Below are 22762 nucleotides of genomic sequence, written 5' to 3'. Positions count from 1 at the left end.
GCCCTCCAGGCTCAGCAGCAAAAAGCTATCATCATTGCAATTTAATGGGAGGTAAAGGGCCCAAGGGGTTCCAATGAAAAAGTAGAAGTAAGACCAACAGCCACCATATGCTTATCCTTAGTGAAAACATAATTTAATGATGTCTCTAAGATTGACAAAGGTGCTAATTCTGGAACATTGCAGAACGCGACATAGATTTCAAATGGAAAAACTCATAATGAAGGTGGAGAATAACATAGCTAGTATTACAAACTAGTATCTTCCACTATCTGATGGACATTTTCAGTGACTTTTTTGGTAAATAAATATCTTAATATATTCACTTTCAGCCATACACATCTTGATTACAGTTAATGTCTTTGAAATACAGTAAAAAAAGGATTATTATTGACTTTTTTGGTGCCACCTACTAGGCGATTTCCTTCATTTCTCATAAAGAAATTATTTTGGATAAAACATGTTTTCTTTACCTGCCACTTTTCACAACCTCACCACCAAATAATTCAAGATAGGGATGTGTTAACTACATACTGCAGTGAGTCTTAAGCTTTTTTGGATAGTAGAAGACCCCTTTGAGAACTGGAAGAAAATTATGGACCCTGTCATTTCAAAAGTATAATAGCACAAGAAATTCAAAAATCATAAGTTCTAAAAATCCTATGAACTAGATCTACCTAATTTTAATGTTTAAAGCTACAGTAATCAAGACAGTGTGGTATAAGCCTAAGAGACATATAGATTAATAAAGCAGAATAAAAAAACTCACATACATAATCAACTGATTTCAATAAAGGTGCCAAGGTAATTTAACATAAAAAGGTTAGTCTCTTCAACGAAGGTGAAACAACTGGACAATCATATGAGAAAGTATAAAGAAACCTGAACTTCTATCTCATACTATATATAAAAATTAACTCCAAATGGATCTAAAGCCTAAATGTTAAAGGTAAAACTGGAAGGCATCTGCAAAACACATATTTGATACAAAGAACTTGTATCCAGAATATATATATAGCACACTTATAACTCCCTAACAAGAAGTACTGAATAAAAACCTTTAATGGATACTTCACCAAAGAAAATATACGGACAGTAAATAACATATAAACCAAAGTCCAACATCGTTATTAGGAAAATGCAAATTAAAATCACAATGAGCTTCTACTGCATACCTACTAGAGCAGCTAGAATGGCTAATATCAAGGCTGACAATACCAAATGTGGACAAGGATAGAGGCTGGAACTCTCCTTCACTGTGGGAGGCAATGCAAAATGGTACTGTCACTTAAGAAAAGTTTGGCAGTTTCTTATAAAGTTAAATACATACTTACCATATGACCCATCAATCCAACCTCTAGGTCCTCACTCAAGAGAAATGAAAACCAGTGTCCATACAAAAATCTGAACCTAAACATTTGCAGCAATTTTATTTATAATTACTGAAAACTAGGAACCCTACTATCCAACAACAAGTAAATGTAGAAATAAACTGTGCTACATTCATACAATAGAATACTACTAAGCAATAAACAGAAACTAATTACTGATACATGCAACAACATGGGTGAATCTCAAAATAACAAACTAAATGAAAGAAGCCAAATATGTAAGACCACATAATGCATGATTTCTTCTAGATGACTTTTTGGAAAAGACATAGCTAGAGGTCAGACCAGTGTTTGTCAAGGACTGATGTGGGGTGGGGAGCAAACTGAATGCACAGAGGGAAGAGGCAACTTCGAGGGATGATGGAAATGTTCTCTATCTTGATTATGGCAGTAGTTACATGACTATATACTCATCAAACTGTACATTTTAAATGGTACATTACAGTATGTGTAAATTATATTCCAATAAACCTAATTTTAAAAAAAGCAATTAAAAACTTTCTATAAAACTCTAACCCGCATCTTAATTCCAAAACCTTAAATATGATATAGTCTCCCGTAGACCAGGAGTTTGAATACTTTGGCCCATGAACTAAATCTGTCCCACCACCAGAAGGGAACCTCTTAAAATTGCATTACAATTAAAATTATATTGTTTTCAAGATCTCTTATCACCAAGCTTAGTTATGCTATGTAATTATACTAACGTATTGACTAAGAAGTATTATGGGATGGAGTATCCTTAATGAGGTCCACTGTATTAAAACACATCTTTATGAATCATGCCAAACCAGGTTGGATTACATCATATTTTTTGTACAGCTCACAAGCTAAGAATGGTTTTTACATTTTTAATGAAAAATAAAATCAAAAGACTATTTCATGACACATGAAAATTATATGAAATCAAAATTACAGTGTCCATAAAGTTTCATTGGAACACAATCATGCTCATTCATCTACATATTACCTATTAGTTGGTTTTGTGCTATACCACCATTGTTTAGTCTGTGAGTCCCTGAGACAGAGACAAAGTCAGACCCATAATACCTAAAATATTTACCACTTGATCCTTTACAGAAAGTTTGCTAACTGCTGCCTTAGACCCAAGTTGTTGAAACTTTTTACTCAGATTATTACACTTGAGGAGATTCGTATCAGGCACAAATCTCTCTTCCACACACAGTAGCTCTAAAATTTTTACAGCCATTACATGCTATTTTCAAGGAAGCCAACATGTAAAGCAGATAAGTGAAGAATTTCAATAATTAAAGAGTAGGAAGACTAAATAGAGCCTTCGGTAACCTCTGAAGAAGGTCCTTGAAACCCTCAAAGCAGTGTTTTTCAAACTGTCTGTTGCAACCAGCTGGCTGTCAATCTAGTAAACTCATTTTATGAGTAGCATAAAAAAAGAACTGAATAGTATAGAAAATAGAATGCATCGTATCTAATAGGGTTTCATTCACTAATTTTTTTAAATTTTTTAATTGAAAATATAGTTAATTTACAATATTATATTACTTCCAGGTGTATAATATACTGATTCAAAATTTTTATAGATTATTTTCCATTTAAAGTTATTATAAAATATTGGCTATATTCCATGTTTATACACATTAACTAATTCTTTCACTAAATATCCGAGTACCTATGTGCCAGATGAGGATTAAAAAATTTACAAAACAGATAAAAATTGCTTCATGTATGTAGGTATTAAAATCTATATGTCTTACCATGGTAATGCATTTTTTTTAAATGGTGATAGAGCTCTGCAGTAATTTGAAAACCATCATCCTAAGGTATATGTTTGTCCCCAAAGTCCTGTCAATAACTGCAGTTATGTTTCAAGAATGAAAATGATGTTTCATTTGATGTTACAGAGCTTCCAGAAGGAAGAAAGTTAATTGAGTTCAGAGCAATTTTTATATTCTTTATCAAGGGCATTCCCAAGACACCCCCCAAAAATGTAATGTTACTGATCATCAGTTTCCCTCTATATACATCCTCCTGATTTGAGAAGGAAAAGAATAGCTTATCTAGTTTGAATTCAGAAGTTCTGTAACTGTTGCTGATCCTGACTTTACAGAATAACCAATATAGATGAAATAGGCAAAGATAATGAGTAAAAGCCTTAAAACAATTCAACTTTCAAGGAAGACAAAATCCAGTAAGAGCTACTGACAAAGCCTTATTTCAATAACAGTTTGAGGCAAAAATATAGGAAGTAAAGGAACATACTGAATTTCATAAAAGAAAGGGATTATGACAGAAAATGTTTACTCAGTAAGTACTCAGCTAAATTAACATCAAGGTGTCAAAGAAAACAAAATGCACTCTTGCAATTCTAAATAAAAAGAGAAAATAGCTTTATTTTATGGCTGGAGAAAAAGGAAGAACACTAAGTAGCTGCCTTCAGCAAGGTAAACATAAGGTCTTAGAAGACGCTAAAAAAGCAACGTAGCCTGCTCCCTCCCTCTCTTCCCGACCACTCAAAGAACATAGGTTTCCAGTTGTTAGGACCTGATCAGCTTCCTTATGAGGAAAGTAAGTAAAAGGTAATGAAGACAAGTCAGACTTCTCTAGCCTGTTATCCTAATATAATTTTTTTGGCCTATTATCTAATACAACTAAATCGCTTGCTCTCAGGTTTTGCTACATTCAAGGATTCAAGTACCCAGTTCCAATGTTCCTTTCTTATCCATGTACTGACAATCAATTCCTTAATAGCCAGCACATGTAAGTGATTTGATATTAATTTTCTAAAGAAAAGAAAAGGTGAGTGGATGCCCAGAGGAGGGAGTTCACTAAATGATAAGAGAGAAAGTATACAGAGAGGGAACACTAGAAATACCAGAGACATTTTATGCTTTTGCCTCACAGGCATGTTCTGTCCACCTTCGAATGTATCTAGACAAGTATTACTAGCAGCAATAGTCAGAACTGCAGAAACAGACAGCTTAATGGGACTACCAATTTTTAAAATAATGATGTAACCCAACCTGGTTTGGCATGATTCATAAAGATGTGTTTTAATACAGTGGACCTCATTAAGGATACTCCATCCCAAAATACTTCTTAGTCAATACATTAGTATAATTACACAGCTTAACTAAGCTTGGTGATAAGAGATCTTGAAAACAATATAATTTTAATTGTAATGCAATTTTAAGAGGTTACCTTCTACAAAAATACAACACAAGAATAGTTAATAAATATCACAACCTAGCACTTTTTTAAATAAATGTATTTTTATGCCATATGGTCTCATTATCCCATATTACCCCATATAGTAATAGAAAGGAACATCAGGGAAATATAAATGCTCAGAAGTAAACATTTAATGTCAAAGTATAAGCACATTTGGTAAATATTTAATAAGCTGTCATTTACCAGAATATCTCATTTTGAGCAACTGTAAATACAAATATAGGACGTGAAATTTATTCACTTCCCAACATAATTTTAAAAATTAAGTCTACACTCTATGTTCAAGATATTTGATAACAAGAATTAAAAAGGGAGAAACAACCTAATATAAAAAAATTTTTTTACTTAAAATCACAGTATATCTGATATGCAAAATGTTTTGCTATACTGCAAAGTTAAAAAATATTAGAAAACCACATACATTGTATTATTCAAACATAAAGAGCATACGGATATACACCAAAATGTTTATAGTAATTATAACTTAGTGGCAAGATTTCAGATAATTTCTAAAAACTTTCTGAACTTATAATTTTCTAATTTTTCAGTAATGAAAGTGCTTTCCCTTTAAGAAACTTTTTAAAACCTGTATTTTACTGTCAAGTAAGGTAATTCTTGAGACTAAAATGTGTCATTTACACATGAACTTTTTACATTTCTTTCCATGCACTTGACAATTGTAAGATACCTCTTTAAGTCCATATAAGGAAGACAGTTCAATTAAAACACCATAGTACATTTTTGTTTCCACTGAGTTAACAAATACCAACTACAAATTTTAAATTATTTCTTGGAGGAATTTATACTACCATAACATTGGTATCTATATTCAAATGAGATTCATCTTTAATCATTTACTCTCCCCTTCCCCAAATACATTTATTATAAGCTCTTACAAGAAAATACGAAGGAAAAACTAGTATACATCACTAACCATTAAAACCTGGGTGGAGGAGGCAGTGAGAAAACACTTCTAACTAATGAAAATTAGTTAAGAGTATCCTTATGATTTTAAGAGACAGAAATATGCTTTCCAATTATTGCCAATTTAAACCTGAATTCATCTAGCCTAGCGGTTCTTAAGCATTGATACATGAGAACCGCCCAGGATGCGTGCCAAATACAAAAACTCATGGCCCTAATTCTCACCTACTGAATCAGAATCTTCAGAGGGTAAAGTCAAACAATCTAGCCCTTTCAAATAAGATAGCAGACACTGTACTTAAGAAAAGCCTTCTCTATATCATGGCAAACTGTTCTAAGAACTCTGAAACAAAGTTCTCAATGAAAACAATGTTATAATAAGAGAATTACAAATTTTATACTCCATACCAGTTAATTTATCCATTCTTCTAGATACAGTTCAACATCACACATGCACTAGAGTAAAGCAAGCCTACAGGCACCTGTGCCTGGTAAGACAAAGGCATATCCGATTCATGGAAAAAATAGACAACAGATGTGACCTCTAGTATTTATCCATTAAAAACAATGTATCCTAAAAATAAATTTCCATGTCAACGGAACAAAGCTGTTTATAAATACGAAGGAATGTGGAGGTGCAGGGAAGACAAGAGGAAGCTTCAGCAAGTTAAGTACCAAAAGCCAGGAAACAAGGCAGAATGAATGGCAACTGGGTACAAGGAAAACAGAATAAACTAGGAAATGGAAGAAGGGACGATCCTTAGAATCCAAAAAGTTGGGGGAAATGAACAGATATTAGAGGAAACTGATCTGGGTAGAATGCCAACTTAGAAGTAAGTGGAAAGTGGTGTAATTTTTTAAGAAAGAATTTTAAAAATGAGAAATTTAGATGAGATCAAATGATGGTACAGAACACATCCAGAGCATAGATGGAAGTGGTATAAGAGGATGAAAAACAAACATTAATGTGAATAAACTGATACTGAATACAGCAAGCATACTGAATGAATCTCCAAAGTAAAGATGATGAAGCAGGAAAAAGAGAACTGTGTAGACAGAAGAAAGGAGGAGACGTTGTAAGAATTGGGAAACAAAATATAAGTACAGTAGCAGGAAGGAAAGAACTTTGAGCAAAGTCAACGGAGTAAGTCACGTTATCTAATCAATAACTGTAAAGCACAGTTATTATACCATACATTATCTCATTATTTGTAACGTATAATGTATCTTATTTTATGTAATAAAATACCAAATACTAAACATAATAAATTTTATGTAATAAAAACCTAAGTGTAAATAAAGTAATTTGACAAGGCGATAAGAGGCTGAATAATGCAAAAGCAGGCTGAAAGAAGCAAGGAGTAAAGAGGAAAAAGTAAAAGAAAAAAAATTGGGACAAAAAGGAAGACAACCGAAAGAAATTAAACAAACAACAACAACAAAATGGACAGGAGTAAACAAATAGGTGTGAATGTACCATGGAAGACTAAAAAGTGCCAGTAGTGCAAGTGAAACCTGATGGAATCTTGACGGCTTCAGGATTCCGAAAGCAACTAGCTCCAAAGCGTCCAGGAAGATTTGTGACGATAAAAAAAAAAAAAAAAAGATAACAATATCAGGGAGCGGTGGAATGAAGTAGAGGGCCTCAAGAGGACTAGGGTAAGACAACTGCAAAAATGGTCTTAAGTACAAGCTGAGGTTAGAAGGCAGGCAGGTCTGACCACTGGCAAAGGAGCGGGGCGGCAGATAGGAATGGGATGGGGGTTACCAGTCAGCAGACAGAGCACTGACAAACATTAGGAACCGGGAGCGTGAGACTAGGATGGAAAAAAGAACGGAAATAGTGGCATTTAGGATTGAAAAAGTAAAGACTAAATCAAAACCATCCTTTGGTTAAACAGGTGAAGAGAAATCTACCTCCCCCCCAAATAAGTAGAGAAGTGGAAGGGAAGGCAGTGGCCTGAAAAGGGGGACAGTCGGGGAGAGTAGAGAAGGAATGATGCGCCCATCATCACCATGACCATGTAATAATAACTACACACAACATTAACTCGGGCTGAGGTCCGGGCCCCGGCTACTAACCTACATCTCCCACCCGGATGCCGCCGCCAGCCTCCCAGCCCCCCAACCAAAATAAAGAAAACATGTAGGAGATGCGAGGCTGACTACCTTCAGCCAGCCGTGACCTTCTCGGACCAACCCTGAGTCTCGCCCCCTATTGATAGCCTCCTGCTCAACCACCGCTGCCCGAACCTCTCCGTCCCCAAGTGAGGGCCAGGGAAACCCCCCTGGGCCATTGTGTGTGTTTACGTAGCGAGGAGCTGCATGACGGAGAGGGTCAGGGGGGAATGCTCGTCTCCCAGCCCGCAGAGCCCAGAGGAGAAAGTGGTTGAGGGCACCAGAGCCCCCATCGCTACCTCCTTTCCCCAAATAAACACCATCCAGCCGAGCCCCGAGACGGGAGGGGTGTAGGGAGCGCCGGCACTCACCTCCTCGGGAATGGCAGGGTCCGCAGCCGAAGAGGCCGCAGCGCCGGCCTCGGGCTCCATGTCCCCGTTGAACAGAGCCTGGCCCTGCTCCGCGCCGCCACCGCCGCTCAGCGCCGCCATCTTATAACCGAGAGCCGGGCCTGAGCGACCGCTGCTGGGCGGGGAGGGGGAAGGGAGGCGGAGGGCGGGGGGAGGCGGAGGCGGAGGGCGGGGGGCGGCAGGGAGGGACGGCCCTGGCGGCGCCGGCGGCGGGAGGGCGCCTGGGCCACCTCGGGAACCGGCCTGCGGCCCCCGGCGGAGCTGAGCCTGAGGGGATTGGGGGAAGGACGCCAGGCGGGGGGCGGGGGCAGGGGGCGGAGACGACTGGAAGTCGCCGCGGCAACGGCGTCACCCGCGTGTCACGGTCGTGACGTCACCCGAGGTGCGTGACGTGGTCCTCGGAGCGCCCTCGCGCCGCCGTCAGGGGAGGGTGCCTTCCCCCCGGCCACCCTGCCGCTCACGCGTTTCCTCCGCTCCGGCGTTTCCATGGCTCCGATTAATTCTCTTCTCGTCCTAAGCCTGTTCTGCAATGTTGGCTTTACTAGAAGAGGAGGGTGGTGTTCGAGGAGAAGTTGAAATCCTAGAGGGAGGAGGACGGGAAGCCCACACTACTTGTGTTATCTCCATTACAACGCATGTTTCTGTGTCGTAAAAATAAGACTTGAAACCCCAAGGTTGAAACAGCCAAGCAGGATTTGATAGAGATATATTTAGGAAAAGCCAAATTATCAGAATGATGCTTGTATCCTTTTCATTATAGGATTTGGCCTGTTAAAGTGGGTCTAAATGGAAGTCTAAAAGCTTTTTTTTTTCATCGTTTAGGAATAAAATGTTTTCTTTTAGTGTGTTTTCGTTTTCCAGATTCATTCATTTAACAAATGTCAGTGAAGCACTTTCCAAGTGCTAAGGCCTGCAGAAGGCACAGAGCATTCTAGGCATCTGAAGCATCAAAAGTTTAATCATTATTATTTTCGAGCAAATTTTTCAAAATGTTTTAAATACTTTTGAGTCGTTCATAAACAGAATATTCTAAGGCATTCTTAGAGCAAAAAATGCATGAAAACAAGAGAGGAGCGGTAAATTACTTTCGAGAGGCCGAATTACAGAATGGAATAAAAGAAACCCAATTCATTATTTAAAATACATTTATTCGAAAGGAAGGGGGAACTTGCAGGGGAAAGAAATTTAAGGAAGGGAGAAATAGGAGTGAGAGACTGGAAGTTATTGTGAGCTCCTGATGGTGTGCAGTTAAAAATCACACAGAATACGAATCACCAAGTCACGAGGAGCTTTAAATGTACTTCCCATGGGGAGAAAGTTACCAGCGTCCTTCTTGTATTCACCATGATTCAAGAGGTAGAAAGCTGTCCTCCTGACTTCTGAAGCAGAATATCTGTGTACCGATAGGGTCAACATGAGCTCAGGAGCTGATCCTTACTCCCAAGGTAAGGAGTTGTGTGTGAGGCTGCTTGAATAATCAGAATACTAGTATTCCCCTACATTGAAAAATACAGAATATAACCTACTAAATGAGCCTGGCATGCTTTGTTAGCTTCATTGTACTTTCCCTTCCAGGAGAAAAGTCTTCTTGAGGCACTAAATTTAAATCAAAAAGTGGCTTGACAAAAGTAGTGTAAATGAAGATGCCCATAAGGGATGATGTCATCAAGATATACTAGTCTGAAGTGCCCTTCTTTACTATAAAGTAATCTAAATGGACTAAAATAGAACCAGCAGCCAGTCATGGCACCTTTCCTCCTTGATACCATCAGAAACACAATTGGCAGAGTTTTTTATATTCTCTAAAGTCCTATTTCGTTTTTGAAAAATCAGCCCCTAGAACTATATCGTTATAACACTTCTTTGTAACATTAAAACTCCTAAGATTTTTTTCCCATTGGTTCCATTTTAAACTAGAGCCTTCTTTATCATTAACAATCAGTACGTCATATCTTACATGATTTTTTCTCCACAGAGTGGCTGATCTCATCCATTTAATGTCGATTCTTGTTAGCTTTCATTCAACATTCTTTCACACCTTGTCTTCAAATTCTGACTATATCTTATTTGATTTCCCTAGGCCATTCTAAAGTCCTATAGGATCTAGTTGGGAAAATACAGAGAAAGCCTGTACTTTGGAGTCCAAAGACGGGGATTATAGTGTCAGCATGGCACATCTTGGCTGTATAATCTCAAGGCTGGTAAGCATAAATCCCACTTTGTTATTGTTTCCATCCATAAAATGAGGGTAGGAATAATGCCAGTCCATCCTACCTATCCGTGTCATTGTTAGGATCAAATGTAATAGTTCTGCCCTTTACAAAATATAAAGTTACCCTCTGGGTCAGAATTCAAACAGGGTATAGCAAAGATGGCTTGTTTCTCCTCCATGATGTTTGAGACCTCAGCTGGGAAAACGGAAAGCCTAGAGGCATCTCAATGATAGGGGACTGAAAATATCTGGAGGCTTATTTCCTCATATGTCTGGTAGTTGAAGCTGGGACCTCAGCTAGGGCAATCAGGCAGAATACCTAAACATACTCTGTCTTCACATGGCCTGAACTTTCTCATAGCATGGCTGCCTCAGGGTAGTCAGATTTCCTACAAGGCAGCTGAGGGCTCCATACTAGGGTTCCTGTACACAGGGTGGAAGCTGTATTGCATTTTATGACCTAGCTTCCAAAGTCACACGGCATCAGTTCTGCTGCATTTTACTGAATACAGGTAAGTCACAAAGTCCAGCTCAAATTCATGGAGAGAGGACATAGAGCCCACCTCTCAATGGAAGAAGTGTCAAAGGATTTACGGACATGTTTAATTTACATGTTGTGTTTAGAATAATAATGTAGCAGGGGAGGGTATATAGCTCAGTGGTAGAGCGCATGCTTAGCATGCACAAGGTCCTGGGTTCAATCCCCAGTACCTCCATTAAGAATAAATAAGTAAATAAACCTAATTACTTCCCCCTCCCAAAAAAACAACAAATGAAAAAAATTGCTAGAGTAATGAACTAGCTACTCTGTAGAAAAGGCTATATCCTCGGCTTCTCCTGAGGGGATTCTACACTTCAACTCTCTCCCTTTTATTACTGAGAATCACTGAGACATATCTCAGTATGGAAATAAAGAAGCCCTTACCTTCTTTAGCTTCTGAGGCCCCCACTGGCTGCAAAAATAAATGCAGGTTGTTGGCCATGGGACACAGCCTAACTCTCTCCTCTTGGGCATTTCCCCCAGATCCCAGTGCTGCCATAGGCAGTACTGATGTGCTGAAACCCTCCACACAAAACAGTGGCACTGTGTTCTTGGAGCCTATGATGAGCCAAGCCAGTCTGTGTCGAGCAGAAACAGAAATAACACCTCCCTTTTGTGTTACAGTGTGCCATATGGGCATCAAAGCAGTATTATCCTGCATTCTAGAGTCTCACAGACATTTTAGTCAACACAGTCCTTTTAGCTTTTGCTCACAGTCCCCTTTTCCCCTAGAGCCTTTCAAGTATTCACAGGAAGTTGGAAAACAAATCTAGGTGAGAAGCACAACTCAAAACATTGCTCCAGTTGATGACTGAGACTCTGTTAGGAAGCCTTGCTGATATGTCTGACCCTCTCTTCCCCAGAGATGAGTTATATCCAGCTGGTGCTTCCATCCTGAATTCTGCGTTGTAATAGGCACTGAATAGTCCCACCCATCAGCCAGACTTGCCTAGCCAGGTCTGATCCCACATTAACAGGGTCAACAACTAGAAAACAGATAAACAGCCTCTAGGAAGTTTCTGTAGCTCCAACTATGTTCAATGCTGTATAGCTGATCACAGTTTAATATTTTCTTTATGAATCAAAGTCATCATTATGAATAACACATCCTATATTATTTAATAGAAGGCTACTCTCAGGAGCTATTTAGGTGTGAGTAGAAAATAGAATCATAGAGTTGATTCAACACAATCTTCCCACTGAGAGATACTTGGAATCTCTTCTGTGGAATTCTAGACTCTGTCCAAATACTTTAGTGATGGGGACCTCACTAACACAGTACATTCAACTGTAACTGTTTTTTTTCTAAAGTTGAATCAAAATCCTCCTCTTTATGACATAAATATTCTGGTTTGAGTTTTGCCTTATAGAAGAACATAGAATAAGTCTGTTTCTTATTCTGTGTAACTGCTTTCAAATAATTGAAGGGAGTTCTCTCAAAGCGTTCTCTCTTCTTTCTGTGTAATCTTTTCAATGTTTCTCTTAAAATATGGTCCCATGAGTTAAACACTGTTCCAGATTTGGTCCAACCAACAAATGAATAGAATCTCTGATTGCAATAACCTAGAAACTATACTTTTGTTAATACAATCAAAAATCATATAAGCAACACCTCCATTGATATATATAAAGCTTATTGTCAACAAAAAACCTTTGTTGTTTTTTATATAAAATGCTATTATATCAAGTCTAAATTTTCAGTCTTTTCAACATTGGACATCTCTTTTACTGAACTCACATTTCTCAGACTTTAATTCTCGGAGGAAGACCTTGTTTTTAAATTCGTGAGATTTATTAAGATATTATATTTCTAACATTTACCAAAGGATGTTTTTATGAATATGTTATTTCATCTTATAACATCTTACTTACACTACTCTTGGATGTGTTACTAAGATAGAGAGTTCTTTGAAATATTCTTTGTGAATTTGGTAATCTGGGATGTTAAATTTTTAAAGTTTGCTTTTATTGCAAGGTGCAGTAGACTCTATACAGTGTGCCACCTTTTGGCAAGAAACAAGAGGAAACTATATATATGTATATACACACACATATATAATGAATTATATGCTGAAATCTATATAATGAATGTGTATATGGGAAACTATATCTATGTAATGAAAATGGTACCTGATAAGGGATGATTAAGAGCAGGATGGAGGAGATAGGACGGGAGTGAGACTTCTCTGGGTATACCTTTTAATATAATTTTAATTTATGAGGTATGTAAATAAATGAAACAGTAAAATCTAACCAAATAAACCTAATTGTACATAAAATTGGTAACACAGCTACACAGAGAAATGATTAATTCAAGTAGCTTTTGAATGTACTTTTCTGACTGTAGACTATGGTTTATTTGCACTGTTTTAAATTAGCTAAACTGAAACTGTTTTCCAGAATCCTCTTCCATCATGTAAGACCTACTTACCATCTCCTTAAACATATCCCATGAGAGGATCCAAAGCATATTCTCTTCACCAAAGATGTAGGAAATGGATTTGTGAAGGTAGCCCTTAGAGCTCTGTGTTGGCTGTTTTCTGTAAGCCAGAAATTACAATAACCGTTCCATTTCAACGGGGTGCGCGTTTAACTGTGGTGAAGGGCCCCAGCTTCTCCTGCAGGACTCCCGTCACTGGAGTTGTGATAAGAGTACCAGATAGTGAGAGTCTGACTTATACTCCAGTCCTTCCTCATGGGTTCCAGCTCAGCCTCACAGATTTCACTTTTTCCTTGCTTTTCCCACTTCACTTCCATCTTTCCTTCTTTCCTGTCTGCCTGGAGGCTTTTATGTTCCTGCAGCAGACCCAGAAACACTAGCCTCACTATGAATGTTTAACCAGCTCCACAGTTGCGTAAGATCAAATCCCTATAATAAATTCCTTATTATTTACATTTCCTAGTGCTTCTGCTTCTGCTTAAGTACTGACTGGAATATATTCTAAAAACAAAATTCACTACAAATAAATCTTTAAGTTTATTTAGATTTATTATTGATAGTGGTCTTGGTTTTATAATTCTGGAATGCTTTGTATTTATTGTGGCCTAGAGCAAATGAGTACATATATTAATATTTGGAATTGGTTCTTATGGTGGAAAAATTAGAAACACATGGAACAGAGGAAGTTGAAGAAGAACCCTGTGGTGTTGGACTTGAATTGGAAGTAGCAGTATTAACATAGGATTTAGGAGGCAAATATGTATCTCGACACACATACACATACAGAGACACATTGTATAATCTTATTAAAAATCTTGAAGTGTAGTTGATTTACAATGTTGGTTTCAGGTGTACAGTAAAGTGATTCAGTTGTGTGTATATATATGTATATGTATATATATGTACATATATATATATACATATTTTTTTCAGATTCTTTTCCATTATATGTTATTACAAGATATTGAATATAGTTCCTTGTGCTTTACAGTAGGTCCTTGTTGTTTATTTTATATAATGTGTCTGCTAATCCCCAACCCCTAATTTATCCCTCCCCACCATTTTCCCTTTGGTAACCATAGTTTGTTCTCTAAGTCCATGAGTCTGGTTTTGGTTTGTAAATAGAATTTGTATCATTTTTTGTTAGATTCCACATATAAGCAATATCAAATGATATTTGTCTTCCTCTGTCTGACTTACTTCACTCAATATGATAATCTCTTGGTCCATTCATGTTGCTGCAAATGGTATTATTTCATTCCTTTTTATGGCTGAGTAATATTCCATTGTATATATACACCACATCTTCTTTATCCAGTCATCTATTGATGGACATATAGGTCATTTCCATGTCTTGGCTATTGTAAATAGTGTTCCTGTGAACATTGGGGTGCGTGTGTCTTTTTGAATTGCAGTTTTCTCTGGATATATACCCAGGAGTGGGATTGCTGGATCACATGGTAACTCTATTTTTAGTTTTTTAAGGAATCTCCATATTGTTTTCCACAGTGGCTGTACCAAATTACATTCCCAACAACAGTGCAGGAGGGTTCCCTTTCCTCCACACCATCTCCGGTATTTATTGTTTGTAGACTTTTTAATGATGGTCATTCTGACTGGTGTGAGGTGATACCTCATTGTAGTTTTGCTTTGCATTTCTCTAATAATTAGCAATATTGAGCATCTTTTCATGTGCCCGTTGGCCATCTGTATGTCTTCATTGGAGAAATGCCTATTTAAATCTTCTCCCATTTTTTGATGGGGTTGCTTTTTTTCTCTTATTGAGTTGTATGAGCTGTCTATGTATTTTTACTTATTCATATCTCCTTCCCATCTTCACAGTATGAAGTGTTACTCCTCATTTTGATACTGTTAGCTGTTTCCTTTTCCTTGAAAATCTCTATTGCCTTAGATTTCATGACTCCACACATTCCTGGTACTCCTCATACAAGGTCATAAAAAAATTCTTTCTTGGTTTCCTTTTTGGGGTCAGCTTTCACGTTTGCAATTTAACTGTAAGTATAACCTGGGGTTCCATCTTTTGCTGTTTTTTTCCTTATGAAACTCCTTTTGTCCTCTTATCAATTCCATTAGTTTTATTTACAATGATGACTTATACATCTATATCACAGTCTAGGTATCTCCACCTGGCCTCCACCTTCAGTATCCAACTGCCTACTAGATGTCTTCACCCGAATATGTCAGACACTGCAGACTCCACACATCCCAAACTAAGCTCCACACTCCCCACTTTCTGCTTCAACAGCTGCTCATCCTGTATTTTTTTTAAATCTCAATTGATGGCACCACATTTTTACTTTCTTATTTAAATATAAATACTAATTGTATACTTTATTCTCTGATGTAGAAATAACAAAAATCTTTGAGTTGATTCCCATAATATTTTTTTTAGTAACTGAATTCAGTTACTTCTGAATTGGTAAATGTTTATCTCTTTGCCTTCACATGTTTTTCATTTTAGGTGTCCTCCTATGAAAAATCTGGATTTTTCTCTTTTAAAATTCTTTTATTTATTACTTTGAGAATTTTTTTAGCTGCCTTTTTTGCTCCTGGTTTCTGGTTTCAGCATCTGCCATGATCACTTCCCTGCACTTTTATTTTAATGACTCAACATTAGATGATTTAAGGCAAATGTTAATTTAATGTTATTGCTTTAGGAGGCAAATATCCTAATTATTCAGACCCTGTGTTATATATATAAAATATATGCATAGACATACATATGTACATATACATATGTATATACACAGACACATAAACACACACAGTTCACCCTTGAACAGCTGTATGGGGGTTAGGGGTGCAGACCCTCTGCAAAGTTGAAACTCCAGGTATAATTTATGGTCAGCCCAGTATCCGTGGTTCCTCCATATCTGTGATTGTGCACCCGCACATCAACCAGCCCCGGATTGCATAGTATTGTAGTACGTGCTATTGAAAAAAATGTGTGTATAAGTGGGCCCACGCAGTTCTCACCAATGTTGTTCAGTGGTCAACTATATAAACATCTCTTTCACACTGTTCAGAATTAGTGTGGTTTTGTAGGTAGCACTTTTCATGTAAGAATTTTTCTTGCATGAATATAAATGTATCTTCCTTGATTTTATACAGGACAATAATTCACTCTCTAGGAAATGTTTTTAGTTGCTAAAATAATGAAAGAAGTTACATTTAGGAAATTAAGGTGCCAAGAACACCATTACTTCAATGAGAAGATTGAAAGTTTTATCATTTTTGCATTTCATATTATTTGATACCTTTCAAATATATTATAAGTGCAACGGATTGTTCTGGATGAGAGTAGGCCCAAAGATTTTTGAAACACTGAAGAGAAAATGCAGTTAAAACTGCCATAAAAGTTATAAGCAGGAGACTGTCAATGTGACAGGGCTGTAGTGGTGGCGGGCAGCCAGGCTGTACTCAACCAGAAGCTGAATTTTACTGCTACTGGTTTATAGGATACTGATAAATGCAGGCAGCAACTTGATAATATTACTCTTCCTTTAGAAGTTTCTTAATATAGAGATCAAGGTTGAAACTTCCAACCCTATATAGAAGGGTGCTTAGAGAGGTCTCCAGCTAAAAATAAATACATTAAAGGCAAGACTGACACAATGAAGAAATTTTAAAAGCATTTTGCTAAAGAACTGATATGGTTAGGTACCATAGTACTCAAGGTGAGAGTCATCCATCTTCTTAACTAGCTTATTTTTACTGAGTCTAAAGGTATCTATTTATTCCCTTTGTTGAATTGACATGCCATTTATGAGATGTTTGTGAGCAATAAACAATATTAAAATTTTCTTGATAATGTGGAACTGGAACAATTACTTCAAGGCCATTATAGTTTTCCTCAAGGCTCTTGTCCTTGTAATTAGACCTTGCTGGATGTTGGGAACTTATGGAAAGTGTAAACCCAGTTTTCCTTTCTCTGTCTCTGAAGACTCACTTCATTGTCAAGTTTTCAGCATATAGTTAATTGCACATCTTTGGATGTGGTTTATTTAATTATTCTCTGTGGGAAAATATATCATAGGAAAATAGTTTGGAAATATTAAATATACTCAGTAAATTAAAGATTTTTTAGAATTAAAAGTTATGAAGTTTTATTTCTAGAATGGGTCTAGATATAAAGCAAGTACCCAATCCTTTTCTTTTTCCTCTAAAAATATGCATAATACACACATACCTACATACAATCACCATTAAAATAGCCACATGTATTAGGTGTTCTGATTTAGACATATGTCTCTTTGTCCTTTTGGTTGGAGGTTGGGGAGAATATATGGAGATGTTGATGTATTATGCACTGAGGCCGATTACGCAAAACCGAGATGCTTATTTCCATGACAAAGGCAGACTGGTGGTGGGGGATAATGTTGAGTTGCTTGTAGGGGATGAAAAATGAATGGAGAGGGGAAGCTGATGGGACACTTTGGTGAGAGACTTTGTGGGGTTTGGGCTTGAGCACCTGGGAAGCAAAGTGCCATGGATGTAGGAATCAGGCCTTTCTCCGCATACCTGCACAGAACCCAGCCCCGATCTGGAAATGTGCAAACGGTGGCACTGGGATTGTTAAGGGGCTGCATTTTGGCATGAGTAGTGCTGAGCCTGTGAAGGATGCCCTCAACATTAGTATCAGTGGTTCTCCTTCAGGCAAAGTCAGGGACAGTCAGCAATGGTCCGGGGCAACTGAAGCAGAAGAGGAAGAACACGGTAGATCCTGAATGGGAATTGGTTTGTGAACACCTGAAAGGTGTAGGGTCAGTATTACACCATTCCAGGGACACCATTCACATTTTACTTCCTGTGAATCTCAGCTGAGCTCCAGGGAGCGATGATCATCCAGGATACAATGTCAGTTGCACCCCTTGGAGTTGGGCAATGTAGCTGCCTGATCCTGGGAAGCACCCCTTTTGGAGGTTCCCAGAAATAATTACAGGCTGCCTTAAATGGACGACCGAGGTTCAAACTATCAAACTGATAGAGACCCAAGCAAGCCATTGTGATTTTGAGTTTTGAGTTAGTACATCCTCATTTTATTCATTTGATCCAATAACATCTGAGAATCTTCATTTTATACACTCTTGCCAGATATTGTTATGTTCTCTTACAGCAGGGACCCAGCTGGAATCTCAGCAGTGTTCCAGATTTGAGTGTATTTGGAGGGCCGATGGGACATGCCTGCCAGCAGCCCACTTACATGAGGGACTGGAGAGCCTGGTAGGTGGGTCAAGGACCGTGAACCAGTATTGAACAGAGTGAGTCTCATAATAGTATGTTATCTATTATTTAAATTATTCTCCATTCCCACTGCTCTCACTCATACCTGAGTTTTGAGGTAAATCTGTAATTTAAATCTGTTCAGTTTGGAGGAAATCTGTTCAGTATACAAGACGCTCCAGTGGGAGAATCACAGTGCTGGCTGTTCTGGAGTGAGGCCATGCCATCTGAAGGAGAGGATTATACACCTTTGAGAAACATTTCCTGGCACATTACTCGGCTCTGATTGATATAGAATATTTGCCCATGGGGAGCTGAGGGGAACGTCAGTGAAGTTCATTTCATTGTATTTCTTTGTTCTATCAACATGTGCATTGTTAAATATTGTGGCATTGTTTTGCACATTTAAAATTTTTACATCACTACTCTTTTTGCTTGGAAGTCTTTGGAGTCCTGTACCCTTAGCATCTTACAGTGCCTGGCATGTTGCAAGGTGGTTAAGAATGAGGCCTCTGGAGACAGACTGCTCAGCTGTGAATGACAGCTCTACCACATACTAGCCTATGATTAGCTTGGTCTCCTCATCTGTAATATAAGGAATAATAATACTACATTGGGGTGTTGTGAAGGTGGAATGAGATAATCCATACAAAGTTCTTAGCATAGTGCCCGAAACGTAGTGAGCACGATATAAATGTTAGTTACCAAGTTTGTTGAATGAAGAATTTCATCTAAAAACCTCCCCTGGGCCTCAAGTACTTTGGAGCTTAAATAAATTTAAGCCATTGAAAAGCCTTTCTTCATCTCTGTGATTTAACAAATCACAGAAAGAGGCTGAGTTAATTAACGGGAAGGCAGCCAGTGGTGTGCAGCGCTCAGGCAGCATTGAAAGCAGCAGCTTTTGAAGCCTATGATTGTCCTTTTCCCAACCAGTGTGTTTCTTTCCATCTGACAGCCTCTCTGTGTCTAGTTTACTTTTTGAAGTTCCCTTGCTCTTGTTCTAGTATTTGCCTTGAATCTCTTTTTTTTCTTTTAAAATTGTGAAATACTGCCAGCACAGAGAAAAATAGAATAATAAAATCACAGAGTCACCCATAACTAAGCTTTGTCAAACATTGCCATTTTACCTTTTTGCTTCAAATTAAAAAATAAATAAAACCATGGCTGAACCCCCTAGGCTGTTACCTTCCCTTTTTCTCCAGAGGTAACCACTATCCTGAATTTATGTTTATTATTATCATGCATTTTTATTCATATTTCATATATAAAGATTAATAAATGAAATAATCATTTTACAGTTTAAAAAGATTTATATACATGATGAAATACTGTATCTATTACCTTTTAACTTGCTTTTTTAGGTCAACATTATCTTTTTGAGATGTGTGCCTGTTGATTTGTGAATTTCCAGTTTATCAGTCTGAATTGTCTCGTGAATATAACAACATTTATCTATTTAGCCTTTTGTTGATAGGCCTCTCTCCTCCCCCTTTTTTCTTCTATGATGAACAATACTGTGATGATGTTTGTCTCCATCTCCTTGTGCACAAGTGTAAGGGATTCCTGGACTCCACAGACCATACTCTAAGTAGCAAGGGTCTAGGGTTTATATCTTAGGGTTTGACATCCTTGATCTCTGGAAGAGTACTGACCTCTCCATCAGGTATGAATGTGGCTTCTGATAGTTCTACAACCCATAAGCTTAAAGACAAATTGCCAGTGTCCAGGATACCTAATATACTATGGTGGGAAGAGCAGGATAACCGCAGTAAAAACCCTCACTCAGAAAAAGGGGAAACTGGGAAATGACAGCAGTTACTGACCTTTGGAAACTTTCAAATACTGCTAGATGATTGCTGAATCCTACTGGACAGGAACAGTGAGGAGTCCCTGCCCTGGTAGAGATGTAAGTTCCTTGACGAGCCAGTCTGACAGCCCCTAGTCTTCTCCCGGGCTGAACCTGTGCTGCCCTCCATCTTTGGAGACAATGCCCTTCTCTTCCTCCTGGTACTATTTGGGAGCGAAATGATTGCTTTAGATTTCAATAGCCACAGGCGGTTACCACACTTTGTTTTTTGTTTGGTTGATTTGCTGTTTTTTAATCAACACAGTTCTTTCTTAAATCTAGAAGGTTTTGGTATTATTTCTTTCCAATTAATTCTATGTGCCAGTAACCACAGTCAAGATTTTTTTCTAGATAGTCTTTGAGCCTGAGAATTTTTGGCTCTTAGGCCAGCCTTAATGCTCTGCCAGTCCTCTACTCCCAGAATTTAATGGTCCCAGCCTTGAGGCAATTTTTAAGAAAAGGCAGGAAGACAATACCCTTAATCCTTTCTTCTTCCTCTGGCATTCCTTTTTTGTCAGGCAAAGAATTCTTTTTTTTTGAAGGTTACTAATTTTATGTATCTATGTGTGTATGTATGTATTTTAATTGAAGTATAGTTGACAGAAGGTTGCATAAAGAAAATGTGGTGTACACACACACACACAATGGAATACTACTCAGCCATAAAAAAGAATGAAATAATGCCATTTGTAGCAACATGGATGGACCTAAGTGAAGTTAAGCCAGAAAGAGAAAGAAAAATACCGTATGATATCACTTACATGTGAAGTCTAAAAAAAAAAAAGACATAAAAGAATTCTTAAAAGTGAGGTTACTGGATAAAGCTTTGGACTCCCAGTCTTGCTAGGCCTGTTATTTTACAGCCCCCCCTTGCTTGAACCTTGGGGTGTGGTATTGAAGCAGTTGACTTTTTCATCCTCCCAAGGATCCAACTCCAGGACTGCAGGCTCCTGCAGTGACAGCCCCTCTTAGCCCTGCAGTTTTCCACATTCCCTTCCCTCTCTGTCTGCATTCCAGCTAACTTGAGTCTCAGCTGGCTCCTCCTTTGGAGACCTTTGCAGAAGGTGGCAAGACACACAGCTTCAGGGCACACTCAGAGTCTTTACAATGGCCCAGAGTCCTCCCATGCCTCATTCCTCTCCCCCACCACACTCTCCTCTACATCATTTTTTACCACCCTTCTTTTTTTGTCTCCTTATTCTTCCATGAAGACTCCAAAAATACTCTTCTTATTCCCACAGCTTGGACAGTGTCACCCAGGTAGCCTCATGGCTCTCTCACTTCCTTCAGGTCCCTGCCTACCTCTGACGTGATCACAGTAGCCTTTCTGCCAGCCTCATATGAAAGCAACTCCAATCCTAGGAACTTCCTATCTCCTTTACTTTGCTAATTTTTTCCCCATAGCACTTTGTAGATTGTATATTATGTGACAAGATATGAGAGATGATATTCTGCCCAAATATTTCATCACCACATATCAAATCTCACCACCTTTTCAGCCTGAAATGATTGATTCCTTGGTACTCTCTGACCTACTTCCTCGGAGCCAATTCCGCAGTTTCGTTGTCTTACCCTTGCAGTTTCTCATTTCTGATAAAAGTAATTATCAGCCAGGGATGCTTTCATCTGCAAGTAACCAAAAATTTCAACGTGGTTGTTAAACAGGTGGAGGATTATTTGTCCCAAACCAGAAGAAACTGTAGGATAGGTAGGTAATCCAGGTCTGGTACAGTGAATTCTCTTGGGTCCAGGCTTCGTCCATCTTCCCATACTTTTCTTAGTGTTCGGCCTGTGTTACCATGCTGGTTGCCTATTATACACAATATGGCTGCTACACCTCCATACTATGGACATACATTATAAGCAAGAAGAAGGAAGAAAGGGCATTGGCTATATCAATAATGGAAAATGTTTCCGGAAATCCCCAGCCTTTCATTTTTGTCTCCATGGCCAGAACTGTATCACATGGCCTCTTCAATATGCAAGGAAACCTGAGAAAGTGAATATTTTTAGCTGGAAACATTGCTACCTGGAACAAAATCAAGGAAGGGTCTGTTAATAAGGAAGAAGAGGAGAATGGTTATTAGGTAAACAGAAAAGTCTGTCAGCGTTTTCCTCCTGTGTGAAGTGCTATTTATATGTTTTGCCTAATTTTTTTCTATTTATCATTGCCTTATTAATTTTTAGGGGCCCATTGTATAATTGGAATGTTAATTCTTTGTTGATTTTATGCATTACATATAGTCTCTACCACTCATTCATTCTTTCATTCGTTTTTTTTAAATTGTGGTAAAATATGTATAAAATTTACCATCTTAACTATTTTTAAGTGTACAGTTCAGTGACATTAAGTACATTCTCATTGTTGTGCAGTCATCACCAGAACTTTTTCATCTTTCTCAGCTTGAACTCTGTACCCATTAAATACTAAC

At 38.0% G+C, this 22762-nt stretch overlaps 1 protein-coding gene and 1 long non-coding RNA gene across 7 annotated transcripts in view; one reads left to right on the top strand and one right to left on the bottom strand.

Moving 5' to 3' along the window:
* Nucleotides 1-8183, bottom strand: part of BRAF (B-Raf proto-oncogene, serine/threonine kinase) — a 142735-nt gene extending 134552 nt beyond the window's left edge. The window contains exon 1 of the mRNA XM_015244245.3: nucleotides 8009-8183. Within this exon, the coding sequence (XP_015099731.1) occupies nucleotides 8009-8128 (120 nt within the window). The 5' untranslated portion in view covers nucleotides 8129-8183. The remainder of the gene's footprint in view (nucleotides 1-8008) is intronic.
* LOC140697298 (uncharacterized) overlaps nucleotides 7108-22762 on the top strand; it is a 49124-nt gene continuing 33469 nt past the window's right edge. For 2 of the 6 annotated variants that reach the window (XR_012074195.1, XR_012074194.1), the window contains exons 1-3: nucleotides 8477-9492; nucleotides 10128-10248; nucleotides 18378-18522. This is a non-coding gene — a long non-coding RNA (uncharacterized lncRNA). Of the gene's footprint in view, nucleotides 7179-8329; nucleotides 8430-8476; nucleotides 9493-10127; nucleotides 10249-18377; nucleotides 18523-22762 lie in introns of those variants that run through there. The other 4 variants (XR_012074196.1, XR_012074198.1, XR_012074199.1 and 1 more) reach the window with 4 other exon arrangements.

This window comes from Vicugna pacos, chromosome 7, assembly GCF_048564905.1.
Source record: "Vicugna pacos chromosome 7, VicPac4, whole genome shotgun sequence".
In the NCBI taxonomy this organism is placed as follows: domain Eukaryota; kingdom Metazoa; phylum Chordata; class Mammalia; order Artiodactyla; family Camelidae; genus Vicugna; species Vicugna pacos.
The sequence above is the reverse complement of the archived record's forward strand: the minus strand, read 5'-3'. Positions and strand labels throughout refer to the sequence as shown.